The following is a 15,120-nucleotide window of genomic DNA, read 5'->3' on the forward strand; positions in this document are numbered from 1 at the left end:
CAGCATGATGTGTAAAAGCGAGAGTTTTCTTCAGTTCCTTTGGGGTTGTAATACCACTGGTGTCAATGAAATCACTACCTGGCAGCAATCTGAGTGTATTACTCCAAGTACCTGGTTCTGGAAAAAGGTCCAGGTTAACTGATCTGTTATCTGGATAACATTTACAGTCATGAGGGTCCAAAATTGCTGTTTCAAGCAAATCCCACTCCAGAATTTGCTAACTTGTCACTAGGTGATGGAGCCCAGCACAGTGACCGTCCACAGGGATTCTCCCACTCCTTTTCAGGTATGACAGTAGCCCATTAGAGGTGAAAGACGATATGTGAACATAGTTTTCCCTAGACACATTACCTAATTTGACCAAATAAACTAAACATAAACATGAATTCTTGGTGTATCCTAAATTATTTGCTTATTTTGAGTCCTAGGAATAATCAACGATGAATATAAGTGAACTTTGCAGAAGTATAAATGACTCCAGAATCCAAGCAGAACAGATTTCAAGCAGAATTTGGACTCTTGAGAAATTCAAATGTGTTTTTAAATCTTACTTACTTTATTAAAATCAATTGACTGTTCCTCAGGAAAACAAAAGAGCAATTCTTTACACAATTCACTTGATGGGAATGTCTGGTCTCAGTGACTTCAATGGGCCTTTTGTAATGATTTTATCCTTCATTATCTCCTATAAAAGTACTTGAAAATATGTTGATTAGGGAAGATGCATTAGCTTAGAAATTTCAGTCAGTCTGCTAATTGCAGCTGCTTCTACTAGAGTTGAGAAATAAAAATCTTAGGTAGTTCTGCAGTCAGATCACTAAATATGTGAAAATCTGAAGTGTACTTTAATTAGTGTAGTTAACATAAATATATCTGACTCCTGTAATTAATGTGATTTGCTTCCAGCAGCAGTAGCTCATATACTGTAAATCCTAATCCAAGATAAAAGATCTAAATTTTTGTCAAATAACAAAACCCCCTAAAAATTTTCTTCTCTGTCTCTAAAGTGATTGTTTTAAGAAACCTACCTTGTTTTTTTTAACTGTGATATTGACTAGAAATACCGTATAAATTTTAAATTGTTTTCTTATTCAATTTTTTGCAAAAATTTGAAATAATGATTGGATTTTTTTAAAACAAACTTCTGAGAACAACTATAACATTCTCACAATATATGCAGAAATTTCTTTCAAAGGAATTCTTTTTCTGTACACCTCTTTTTAAAGGTTTCTCTGGATTATTAAGTGCTGTTTAGGAAAAAAAATTGAAACTTTTGATCTGTTCTCCTCTGGACCCATTCTTTTTAAACAGCTGCAGTGCATAACAAAACTCTACAGAGAAGCATTTACTATCTTTTTCAAGAGGAAAATTTTCTTGTAATATCTATATTTAATTTTAAATGCTCATCTTGGCAAATGCAAAAAACCTTTTGTTTTTTGTTAAAAAGATTAAAAGATACCCAAAAAAGTATCTTTTGTTTTAAGATACTTTTAGTATCTTAATTTGAAACTTTGCTTTTCTCCTCAACAGGATTGTATGATGCTAAGTTTCATCATCTAATTATAGTCAGAGCAAAGCTCTGTTCTCTTTGACCAACTTCACATCCATTTCCCTCCAAAGACAGTGACTTTCTCTTTGTTCTTGAACTATCATAGAGAGTAAACAAGGAAGGTTCAAAAAGCCTGTTTCTATTACCCCACTGTTTTATGCAAGTTAGCTGTGCTCACAGTCATTAGTATCTGTTTGAAAATCAAATTCTTCTACAACCTAAATTACTAGAACGATTCTAAAATACACCATCAAAAAAGAGTTAGAACAGCCAGGAAAATTTTGTACTTCTATATTTCCAAGATCTTTCAGTGAGTCTCTCTTTCCTTTCTATCTTTTTGGGAATGAAAGAACACAACTCAGTGCTTCACTCAGACATTCACCTAGACAGGCCTGAAGTCAAAAAAACCCCAGTCAAAGTCAACCAAAAAAATTAAATGAAGAGACACAGATTTGTCTTAGGAAGGCAGCTCTAAAGAATAAATAGCTCCTCAGTGCATAGCATGGAAAATAAATCAAAATATGTTGAAACAGACAGAATTCAAGGGAATAAGGACTTATCCAACATTCTGGTTTCCAAAGACTCTCTATAAGTACCTTCATCATCTCTGTAAGGTACCTCCGAATATCAACCAGATCCAGCTCTTTCTTAAGCATCTGTCAGGACCTCTGCTCAAGGTGACATAACTATAGGCCCATGTGTACATTAGGGTATTGACAAGAGACAAAAGAACACAAACAGAATAACAATTCTGATGAATAGTGGAGGAGGAAGTTCAGTTTTTAGACACTTTAGACTTCTTAGTTATCTCTTCCTTCTTTCAGAGTACTTATCTGGTGCTCCAGAAGGTATGCAGACAAATGATGCACTTCATCATGAAGTGACACTGACACATGGACCCAGTTTACATATATTAAGAAAACTCATTTCCTTTCAATCACTTCATGTTCCTCCTATACAAAACCCAGTATTATGTGATATACTTCATGAAGAGGTCTTGGTGTTTTTCAGGAAGTCTGTCTTTGAAGGAGAGTTGCTCCTGGAAAAGCCTATTTACATTTTGTTTACCTGTGAAGTGCCATATGATTTTTGCCATACTAGATGAGCCGTTGCTCAAAGTTAAGGATATTCATTGCAAATAGAGACATGTTTCCACCATTTGTTACACAGAACTTAAATTTAGTTTTAAACTGGCAAAACTCAAACATGAAGAAAGAGTAATTCTGCTGGACATATATGCCATTTTCTGTAGCAACACAAGTCCAAGTCTTTGGACTGTATCTGGCAGCTGCATGCATAGCATTAATTTATTCTGTAAAAGTTTACTCCTATTAAAACACCATGTATTTATTTCATGAAGAGGCTATAGAAATTTTATCTTTTCTACAAGAGAATTTCTCTTTCTATAGCTATGAATTTTAATAATATAGCAGGTGGAGCATCCCACTTTGACCAAGTATCGGGGACCAATCTGGATGCTCTAAACACAATTCAATGTAAGATTTGCTATTTTGTACAGGGATTGTAAAGGTTAAAATCAACAGCTTTCACTGGTCTTTTGGGAGAGTCCATCAGCAGCTTAACACATTCTGCATTACCAATCTGCATTACAAATGGTATCTTGATTAACACAACCTGCTTCAAGACCTACTTGAAATAATGAAATAGATCCCAAAGTTCAAAGCTTTTCTCCTATGTCTTACTCCTTTAACGACACAGAATACCATGTTATCTGCCATAGAATGTTTTTCTATTTTCATGGAACACAAGAAAAGTTTTGGAAAAAATCAGTAATGTTTGAATATATGTAGCCTTACCTTACGAATGCCTCTGCCAAGATCTTCTCCATAGTTTGTCCCCAAAATTTCAAAATGCACATTTGGATTGCCCCCATTTTCTGCAAATTCCAGTTCTCCAGTCAAGCCATTCACTCCACCCTATTGGAAAAAAAAAAAAAGGAAAATGGACTGAAAATTTCTAAGTGGCTAATTGTAACAGACTTTTGTTTCTCAAAGGCCTTCATGTGCTAACTATGCAGAATATACAGGTAACTACCAGAAGTAGGATAGTTTTCCAAAGACCATGCTTCACTAAAAATTCTGAAGCTTAAATTATTCCTGCATCATAATGAAGTTCTTCACAAAAGAATTAAACTCAGCAATGCTAAGCAGACACAATACAAGCAATAGTCTTACTCTTAGCATATTTGCACTCCAGTTTTTGTTCTTGGACCCATCAGCATGTATGCATTGACACTTTAACGCCAATAAATTCAGAAAAAAAAAGTAGTTTTTTTGCAAAGTAGTTTAGTGAAAGCAAAGCTAAACACAAATACATAGAAGAAATTGCATAAAAATTAGTTATGTTTGTTGATCTTTTTCCCCTCAAATGTTTCTCCCCCATGAAAGATTTCCACATGAGGGCTGGCTGAGGTTTAGATGAAGTTGCTTGCTTTTTGAGCTCAACATATATGATCTGCACAAATGAAGAAGGGATTCATTCAAGGTCTAGCTGAATGCAGTGATTTTTGTTTTTCCTCCCAAATATCCTTTACTAAGAGTACATGACATGGGCAACAACGCAGCATCTCTTTAAGCTTGTTTTAAGGTTTTTACAGTTTTGCTGGAAGGGGTTAAAATACTGGAGTGAATAATCTCCACAAAGAATTAGAGTTGAAAGGGCTACACATGCCACAGCCATACAAAATCTATTTCAGAGTTAATTCAACATGACACACATTTCATCTTTGTATAAGAACTATGATGACCTGAACTATAAAATCAACAGAACCATGTGAAATGCTGATAATGAAAACCTTTACCCTTCAAAAATTTCTTCAGTTTACAGAATGAAGGAAAATTTGATGTTTAGGCCTCTCCCTCAAAAAAAAAACCCCCACAACAAACCTGTAAAAAATAGTTTAAGAATGCACAAAAAAAAAAAAAAAAAAATCTGCCGCTTGTGTAAAACCCTATGAAATGCACAGTTTTTCCCCAGAACATAAGGCAATAACTTTGCAGTTGTGATTGCTGTTTTACTCAGGAACTTTTCTATTTAAACTGGAAAAACTTGCAATATAAACTACCTAGCTAAGCACATGAGCCTTGCTGAATCATGATATTAAAAGCTCTATTCTTACATCTTCAGTCTGGACAAAATCCAGGAAGGAATACAAAATTTGCATCTCCATTGCAGATTCCTGTGAAATAACAGAATGTTCTCCTACTTTAATAAAACACTACTGTGATTATAACAGAAGTAATGAAATTAATCATTGAGATGATACTTTTAGAATTTACTAGACTACTAGTAACTAGTACTATCAGGGAATAATACATAAATAACAATATATTAAAATAATTATATAAATATTATAATAACACAATTATTTTATGAGTGCCATTTACAGTTAAAACTAATAAATACTTTCTGTAGTGTATATGCATATTTAATCATTTAAAAAAATATTTTCCATAATTTTTTTTTCTATAGTATTTTTTATTCTGTACTAGAACAAAAATAGATTTTAAAAAGAAAACAAAAAAAGCCAATAGCCTGATTAAGGGGTTATGTAAACAGACATTTGCAGGAAGACTCTGACAATTGCAAACCAGACAATTTCAATAAATGTTGTGCTTAGAAAGACACTCTGATTACTTTTTATCTTGACTACTATCCTGCAATAACCAGACCTTTGTGGCTCTTATATTGGGGTTTGCACACCTCTGGCTAGTTCAGAGTAAAGACAGTGAACTTATGTTTACCCACAAAATCACTTGAAGATATCCTTTGGTAAATAACCAAGTTACACAAATATAAACCTTTTTCTCTAACTTAAATTTGACTTCATCCTACTCATGGACCAGAAGCAGAAACCTGCTCCATATACCTATTCTCTCAAACGTTCTTATCTATTTTTTTGAATACCTAAGGCACAGTTTCACACAACACAAGATGGAGAAATGCCTGTGAAGTGGCAGAGAACTGTAAGAATTGGGATACCCAGCTGATTGCTCAAAGCCTCCATCTGAACACCTTACCAGACACTGATTTGGTTATATCATACTTGTTATTCCCTATATTGCTTCCTAAAACTTTCCCTCACACTGGGTAATAAACCTGTGGGTCTGAGGTAGGTAAAGTCTTAAAATTAATTAAACTTGTTATAGCTTGACCTGAGCAGCACCATGGTTTCAAGTGAGCCATAAGCAGGACCTGGAAAAAGGAAGGGAAAACTCCAGAGCAAAGTGGGAAAAGAAAGGAAATATTCAACAAAAGACCATTATGATCTCTTCACACAGATGCTTTGTACAGCAGAAAATAGAAATGAAGAATACAGGATTTTCAATCTAGAAAATTTAAGTGACTTTCTTTTCCAGACTGAGACCAGTCCCAATACTTTAAGGAACCTGAAGATAAAATGTAAATGTTTTTTTTTTTGAGACTTTAGATTGTAATATAAAATGTTAGCAAACTTTCTTTTAAAACTATTTTTATAACCTTTGTCCTTATTTGAGTAAATACAATTAAAAGTAATTAAAATAATCATTTAACCTCAAATATACTTGAAGTAATCGACCAATTTCTTTAGAAAACACAAAATTCTTTGGAAATATATGTCCCCTTACGTGCAGTACAGGTTAACAGAATTATCTAAGATGTCTTGGAATTTGATCTCTATCCAGAAATCTTCTATAAGTTTGTTTAACTTGATTTTTCAGTGGCTGCAATTGTCAGAGCAAGATACAAACTCTAAGTCCATCAGCTTTATTTGTTTGGAATCTAATCTTTGCTACAGTGGATAAATTAGAAATAACGTTGTTGTGGTCATCTACCATTCTTTGAAAACTTTACATTAAAGAATGTCTCAATCAGAGCTTTCTCTTCTAGACTGTGTGGATATGAAAACAAGAGCTCCCATTAGAATGGGGATGCTGCCAGCTTGGGAAGGCAAGAGGCAGAAAGACAAAACAGCAAAGAACCACCCGTATAATAGCAACACTACTAGATTTATAGCAAATTTCTTGGAGGTCTTGGTTTCTCCTCCCTGTCTGGGACTGATCTTGTTGGACCTGCAGGCCGTGCAATCCTGTTATTGCTCTCTACTGCTCCTCATTGTCCCACACAGCCTTTCCACAAGGCTCACACAACTCTGGGTGTTGCTTAAGGCTGACAGAGGGAGCAGGATATCACCTAGGAAGACTTTCAAGATGCTGCTCCAATTTTTGTGAGTAGCTTTTCACAGTATGGATCTGTCTGAAACACTTGATTTACAGCTTGTGTTTTATCCCTGTGCTAGTACATAGTGGAAGGGGATCTCAGAGGAAATGACCATCTGTATGACAGCTACTGATGCAGCAACTCCCTGATGAGATTTTTCCCAAATAATTTTAGTGGTAATCATGATAACCATGATTACCACTAAAGAAGAGTAAAAGAAATTTTTCATTCCATTTAACTCACAGAAACAATGCTATTTGGGGAAGAATGAAGACATATTTGTTATCTACGTTCTCAAATTCTTCTGAGGTTCAGCTGCAACCATGCAATTTCCTGACACACATAAATCTGAAGAGTGAAATGTCAGTTGCTAGGCCAAAAATGTTTTACTTACAATTCTGATCACTGCTCTGGGTTTTGCAGAGCTGTTATAAAGCTTGGCTATATAATTAAAGCCTACTTGAGTCCCATCTAAACTGGCAAGATAAACTACAGTTTATATATGCCCAGGCACTACTATATTTTAAGTCCCTGAAGAAAGCACTATTTACCTAGAAGTCAGGACCTCACTTGGGAATGTCAGCTTGTCAATCACCAGCTATATAATATTGTACTCTCCCTCAGCTTCTGTTCAAATGTCCTCTTTTTTCTTCAGGTAACAGTTATTTTGTAATTTAGGATAAAAAATATGCTATATCCTGCTATAGGCAGGAAAAAATGCTATAATCAGTAAATACACATTTCACATTTTATTCTTGAAAAAGTCTGATTCTGAGAACATTGTTGAGTTTTCAACTAGCACAATCAAGTCTACTACCTGAAAAACAACCTGATGTCTTTTTTGCATGTCACCACCAAGTGTCACTGACATTTCTGAGGCCAGAACTAGTTGACAATTCCACTTATGATTCATGAAACGGCAAGAGGTACCACTCATTTTCCAGAAAGGATCAGCCTCTGTGTTACTGCTAGCACTAAAACCTTGCTGTTAATGAGCTAAACAAATGTGACTGGGAAGAGCCCTGAGACATGTAAGAGAAGGCATATGCAGAAACTTGATGCCATCTTGCTGAGTTGATCCTCCCTATAATCCTACTTACATTTATTCCCAGGCTACTCAGGAAGCTTAATTTTTCCCAAAGAAGAAATATTTTCTAGTGATACTTATTCCTCCAACTGTGAAATAGCTTTACTGAGAAATAAACAAGTGAGCATGTGTTTAGGGATAGCTCCTATTACAAAAGTGAATTTAAACTAATTGCTGGAGCTGGCCAAATTCATTAGACGGATTGTATTTCCTGATGAATTTAACTGTTTATTCAGTTCCAGAATGAGCAGGAACAGATATTAGATTTAAATAATTGTGGTGGGCTTAAAATGTTTTCTTTAGGCTTTGTCCAATCAGCTGAATTCACAAAGAAAAAAAAAAAAACCGCTTTTATAACTGTTTGTAGAAATAGCGATGCATGAGTCAAATGCTCAGCAGTGAAAAGTAACAAATGACAATAAGGAATGATTTAAACAGCTTTTTTTACAATTTTAAGAAATGTTGGAAACTAATTTCCTCTCATTGCCTACTGTCCTTTACTAGCTCATTAACTAAAAAGAAACCAGTTTATTTACCACTGTAAATGGGGTAACAAATTTGGGGTAACAAATTTAACAATTGCTGCTGTAGGTTCAACATCAGCATCCCTTTCAGTTACCTTCTTCAATGAGTAGCTTAATAAAGATTTCCAACCTCTTTTCTTATTTCCCCCTTGAGAAATCAAAGAAGGGTCTCCCTCTGCAGCTAAAACACTGCCAGATATTCCTGCTTCTGGATCCTTTCAGAAAAATTCTCAGCTCTTTTTCTCTTTAAAACCGTGAATACTTGAGTATAATTTGACTCCTACTGAAGCTACACTGAGAGGAGGAACAACCAGAGAACAGATTATGATTTCAGCTCTGCAATACAGGTCACCACAAAGGGTGAATTAAGGTGTTGCAGAGGATGGAAGTTCTTTTTCCAGGAGTATTTAAGAAAACTACAAATGTAGTTTCACCTGGAATTATATCAGTATCTTATTATGATATGGTGATTTCAAAATGAAAATGAGGAACTTTTAATTTGGAAACTATTTAAATACCACATGGTAACTTTCATCTGTTTTCTTTCAAAATTAAGGAAAACTGGTAAGCTTTAAAAAAAAAAAAAAAATCAGTTGATTTTAGAGGATTCTCCAGGACAATAGGAGAGAAAAGATGTTTAAAGAATAAGGCAAGATGGGAAAGAGAAGAATTCTCAGAAAGATTCAGTGGGCTTTTTTCCCCTTCATTACATTTGGATTTTATTGTTTTTCTGATACGTCATCAGGCATTCATCAGTGCTAAATTTGTAATTTCAAAACTACACAGCTGTGATCCCAAGGTTCTTCTAAATAAATGCTTTAGTGAAAGAAAAGAGAAAGTGGGCCACAAAACTAAAGCAGAATTCCTGGTTTTGTCCAATTCCACCTCTCAGCTGCAATCTTTAGCTTTCCTCTGGCAATGGATTGAAATGCTACTGACATCCACACAGAGTAAAATTTCTGTATTTCATTTGGATTAAATTTTGACTTTCAATTTTAGCACGTCACTTGAAGAAATTCATTTCTGTCAGCATAATGCAATGTAAGGAGTATTTTGATTATTCAATTTACACCAATAAAATAGTTTCTTATCAAAGCTATCTAACTGAAATAGGAGAGAAACCCAAAAGTGACAGGATGGAAGCATGGTTAGCTGCACAGATCAGGAATTTCTTTGGCATTTGATTCAGTTTTAGCAAGCTAACAACAACTCTGGAATTTACACTTGCTCCTGCCTTCTGGAATGCTTTCATAATTCTCCTGGCCATTTAAATGGAAAAGTGTGCAACAGTATTTACAAAATCAAAGGCAAGAAGAGAACCAGCCTTGCCCGAATCATAGGTCAAAATACATGGGACTGCCAAATGTGAATTGGAAATTGCTCTGATAGGTTAAGAGCAATTCAGTTTGGAGTCCCTTAAAGACCTATCCTGCTCCTGAATAAGAAATGTATCCTGGATTATTCTTGCAGTCTCATGAATTCAAACTGTTAGAATGGAAAGTGGAAACAGATACGAAAGAAATCCTTGAACTATCATTTTGGAGGTAATGCAGACATGGGACTGGGTAAAATATAAGCAGCATTCAAAGGAGTCTTACATTTTGCCTGCATCATCATAATTTCTGGTAAAGCTAAATACCTAATGCAGAACAGCAGCTTCTCAAGACAACATTATATTTTAAATTATTTTTATGTCCTGTAGGGAAAGTAATAAGCAAAACACCATTTTAATTTTTTTTACTGTCCTTTTTTTCTTCTGTGTTTACAACACCAGCACTTGAAATATAAGTATGCATTACCAGGAGGTGTATACAGACAAATGAGGAGGCAGTTTTATGAAAGACATTAATAACATAAAGAAAATGTGGAAAATATTACAGGGAAGGGCAAACTCTCAGCCTATTCATATTGACTAAACATTGACCTGGAAGGCTACGATGTTTCCATAAGTATATGGAGGCTGTACACATCATGAAGAAAGGAAATAACTAAGAGAAATTATCTTTAAAGACTGAAGAAGAGGAAAAGCATCTTGGACAAGGTAGGAAATAAAAATCATAGGGAAGCAGTGACTTTAAATAAAGCTGTATTGGACTTACACTTTACAGTTGAGACAGTCACAACACACAGTTTCACACAATTTCAGAAGGCTTCAGGCATTAGCCCATTCAGAGTAACATCACACCACCTAAGAAGGCTTCAAGAATCTGCCCTTTATTGCTCTTGAGTGCAATCTTTTATAGGCTTCATCTTACATGCATTGCACCTGCGTGCCCTCTGTATTCTTTTGTGACTGGTCAGTGCACCTGGGCACTCCAGGTCTCATTACCTTCAATGCTGTTCACCTTCTTTTCACAGCTCCAGCCCATTGGGGATAAGGTTCAATAGCAGCTCCATTCCCAATTACCCCAAACTGTGTGGCCACAATTCCCCTTTTTGGCCTTTTAAATAAATGCTATGTTTACCATCTCTCTACAAGTACCTTGTAGAAAAAATAGCAAATGTGGTATAAGTATCTCCTGTGTAGGCTCTACTAACTCTGGAATGTATCTGTGTACTGACCTTAATTCACTCCCTAAACTTTATTAGGTAACAACTTTATAAGGTAACACACAAGAATAACAGCTGTATAATTCCATAGTTGCTTTGAGGGGCGTTATCAAACGCAGGCTGAATGCAACGAGTAGGCACCCACTGAATTCCAGTATTGGTTGAGTGCACTTATGAAATATAAACTTTTACACTTACATCTAATCAAGGATTAATAGTTGTAATTTACAAACACAACATATGTGTTTCACTACTAAACACACTATACTGAAAAAGAGCTACTCTCTCCCCAGCTCCCACTGTTGCTTTAATAACTTCTCTTGTTCTTTTTATAGTTTTTGTTATGTTATTTGGTCACTGTAAGCCTCTCTTGTCCTGCTCTGTTTTCTATTCTTTTAAAGTCTCATAAAGCAATCTCTACATGGCAGCTAAATCTGCAGCTGCCTTGTCCCCTTTTGATATTACATCCTATAGTCTTTCTCTAACTTCTTTCTATGTTCTAACACTAAAAGCAGTACTTGCATCTGTCTCAAAATCTTGTGACTTTGCCCATAGTAAAACACAACAAAGGGCATTGTAAGTAGTCTTAATACCTTTTCTTATCTTATTATCAAAGCTTTCTATGTAGATAAAACACTTATTTCCCATTATTCCTAGCAGCTTACTTGTACCCCAGGCGTCCAAACCAGTCTGGCCTAGACTAGGCAGTGTTTCCTCGCTGCTCTCAAGGCTACTCTGGGCTCCATCTCCGGCTGTACCTTGTCCTACAGCCCAATCCCAAATCACATCAGGGTCACCATTATGCTGCAGTTGAAATGGCCACAATACACAGAGTAATACCACACCACTTCAGAAGGCTTCAAGTCTGCCCTCCTTGTTCTTCAGCCCAACCTGTTATACCCTCCTGTTCCTGCACGGCACCTGTGTGCCCTCTGCTCCCTTTGGTGATGGTCGGTGCCCCTGGGCACTCCATGGCTCATTGCTGTCAGTGCTGCTCACCTGCTTCTCACAGCTGTAGCCCACTGGCGATGAGGCTGGTCACAGCTTCACTCCCAGTTACCACAAACTGTGTGCCTACAGTTACAGGGATGGTTTTGTGGTGGCAGAATATAGCCTAGATAATTTAGTGGTTTCCTTGCTCCCATTTCTATGATTTCACTTTATTAACATCAAAGGCAGTGTAATGGCAAATTCTGCAGAACATTACCCAAGTGCAATACTGCAATTTTTTCTCCTTTCTTTTACAAACAAAATCATAAATTTATTTTCTTTGCTTCCTAACCTGTGAAACTTCTTCAACAGTGCCACTTGTTCGCGTTTGACACTTTTTCTTCCTTGAACATCCAACTGTTTCAGTAGTTTTGGTAAGCAAAAAATTGGCTTTATTTCAGTATGATTATTATGACATGGAAAAAACCCAACCAATCAACCAACAACCCACCCAAGCCAAATAACAACTCCCTCCATTTGGGAACTGTGAATACATAAAAGTATTCAAGTATCACGACAGTATCACCACACAGGTGATAAGAGTAATAGGCACCTCAGGAGGAAATCTACCAGTATTTTAGAAATCAAAGATAAGGAAATACAGGGAAAAAGTACCTTCTTGATGGTTTCCAACATTGATCGCCCTCCTTGCCAGGGTTTAGAATTCTTCCTGATGCAGGTGAGGCTGGCCATGCTGTGCCACTTCCTGTCCTCCAGCTTCTTATGAAAGGCATTTGCCAGCAGGAGGACAGTATCATATATATACAGGTTTGTAATCTGTAAAGAGATCAAAAGGGAAGCATTAGCATAACTATTTGTGGTCTCCTCCTAGCAGCCAGAATTTATGATTTGTTTTGCCTCCCCCTTAATCCTCTGGTAATTAAATACTTTATTTGGTTTTAAGAAAAATCTGTGAAAGGCCAAAGCCTTTTGGGCTTTGGTAAAATCTGCAGCTGGGGGCTGTATCGCTAAATGTGATAAACACTAAACAAACTACACACACATGAGAAGTACAGGCAGCCCAACCACTGCCACAGCTCCACTTGTAGATTTACAGCTCTACTTATGACCATAAACAGACTTCCTTTTATTTTCAAATGCTCCTTATGAGACTCAGTTTTTCATTCACCAGACATTTGGACATTATCAAATTATCTTCAAGGCTGTTTTGTTCTTTTGAAAAGCAGAAACTGAAAATTTAGAATAGATTTTGTTGTGTTATTTGCGCAGTCAATTCTGGTTGACACTTTCTGGCATGAAATAAGGCTCAATGAGATTCTTGTCAGTGTGCAATTGCATGTTGATTCTGTGATTTATAGTGTTTTCTGTCAGTGTTTGACATTGGCTGCTAATTCCTTGCAGAACAAACTCTTACAGAGTACATGTGTTTATGTTTCACTGTGAGCACAGCTGCATACAGTGTGAGGAAGTTTTAGTTTGGGATCAAAAGCAGAACAGTGGAATTCAAGAAGTGCAATCACCTGTGTGCCCCTTCCACTTAACCATGTTTTAGTTGTATGTACGTGCTTTTAAATGCACACAGTGCAAAGTCAGGTGTGAAAGATACAATTAAAAGTAAAATAACAGAAGCTCAGGACTCATGAAGACTTCTGAAACAAGTTATTTACAATATAGTTTTACATCAGTCTTTTCTGTCCTCAGATGGCTGGAACATTTAAGTTACTGACAGTATCATAAAAAGAAACTTCAGCTGTCCTGAGCAGAGGTTCTCATGAAGAAAAATTATGTTCAGAAATGAAAAGGACTTTTGGGAATATTATTTTTAGATAACCTATTGGTCATCTAAAGTTATTGAGGGAAACACAGTTTCCTCAGGTGCATGATGAAGGGCTCTGTAGAGCATTCGTAGTGCCTGACAACAAATTAGCTAGTGGCAATTTTAGGCAAGGTTGCTCGGATTTTTTCTGCATCAGTCACTGACAAGCCAAAAGACATTTCCTCAGATTTGTGGAATATGTTGGCTGCTCTCTGTAAAGGTCTTTTACACAGCTACAGGTGGTGTGCTTAAAGTTTGAAAAGAAGAAAGAAGCTTATAAAAGGAAAGTATGGGAAATTAGTGGCTCTATTCTGCTTTTTAAATATGTCCAAAGACTGGGAAAGCCCTGCAGCTATCGGGAGGGGGTATACGGCAAGGAAGCATCATAATGCTGAAAATCTGAGCTAGTGATTGGCCAATTGACATATCACCTTAAAAAAGGGTGAAAAAAAAGTTAAAATAAGCCCCAAAAAACTCTCTTCCTGCCTAATTAGTCCTTTCCACATAACATCTTTTTATGTTTTTATTTCCTTTTTTAAATCCCATCTTTATGTTGGCTTTGCTTGTGTCATCCATAGACTGCTCTGTTAGTAGCACAGATGTAAAGAACCTCTGATCCTTAGTGCTCTTTTTCTTTAAATGATACTTCACTGTGTCCTTCTTGTAAAGAAGGTGCTTCTTTATTCTTACTTGAGCTCCTCTAAGGGCTGTGAACATTTCTATTTTGGTATTCACCCAGGAACAAAATCTACTTTCTTCAGATGCACAGGCCAGGCATCACTGTGCATGACAGGATAAAAAGCATGGATTGAGGATCTGAGCCCAGGTTAATCAAGCATTTTAAAAACAACTGGGATGATTTGCCTTCATATTGTAAAACCTACAAAGGATTCAAAGCATTTCAGCTAAAACTATGTTTCCCCAATGAAACCAGCACTGGAGGGACATTTGTTGGAGCAGGGAAGGGACCAATTATCACTGGGCTGTGAGGCAAGCTTTTTTCTATACAAGTCTTTGCCAAAGGAATAAAAAAAAAAAACAACAAAAAAAAACCCCCCAAAACCAAACAAAAAAACCATACCACCTCTGGAGAGCAGAGGGAATAAGGTCGCTAATGAGACTAAATTGGTACATGAAGAGCTGTGGATGCCAAGTCATCATTTCCCAGCAAAACGACATTGCTTTCAAGGTAACTTCTGTAACCTACTACCATGGGAATAGAAAAAAAATTGTCACAGTTCATGAGAAAGGATGCACTCACTAATCTAAGAGTAATGTAGCTGGGCCTTCATCAAGTATTAACAGGGCTCAGGAGGACAGAGTTCAGCAGTTATTAAGCATTGTTACTCCTTCACTAATAGTTGAGCTTAACATTTACTGCAATCAATCACTGATAATGCAATGATAAAGACCCTACAATTAA

At 36.3% G+C, this 15,120-nt stretch overlaps 1 protein-coding gene across 6 annotated transcripts in view; it reads right to left on the reverse strand.

Moving 5' to 3' along the window:
* The window catches only part of GRID2 (glutamate ionotropic receptor delta type subunit 2), a 678,572-nt gene that overhangs the window by 192,621 nt on the left and 470,831 nt on the right, over positions 1 to 15,120 (reverse strand). For all 6 annotated transcript variants that reach the window (XR_003960108.4, XM_030271715.4, XM_030271714.4 and 3 more), the window contains exons 7-8: positions 12,536 to 12,697; positions 3,367 to 3,486 (exon numbers count right to left, since the gene is read on the reverse strand). Coding sequence is in view for 5 of the 6 variants with exons in the window: in XM_030271715.4 (XP_030127575.2) it covers positions 3,367 to 3,486; positions 12,536 to 12,697 (282 nt within the window). In the remaining variant the exon portion in view is untranslated. The remainder of the gene's footprint in view (positions 1 to 3,366; positions 3,487 to 12,535; positions 12,698 to 15,120) is intronic.

The sequence above is a fragment of the Taeniopygia guttata genome, chromosome 4, assembly GCF_048771995.1.
Source record: "Taeniopygia guttata chromosome 4, bTaeGut7.mat, whole genome shotgun sequence".
In the NCBI taxonomy this organism is placed as follows: domain Eukaryota; kingdom Metazoa; phylum Chordata; class Aves; order Passeriformes; family Estrildidae; genus Taeniopygia; species Taeniopygia guttata.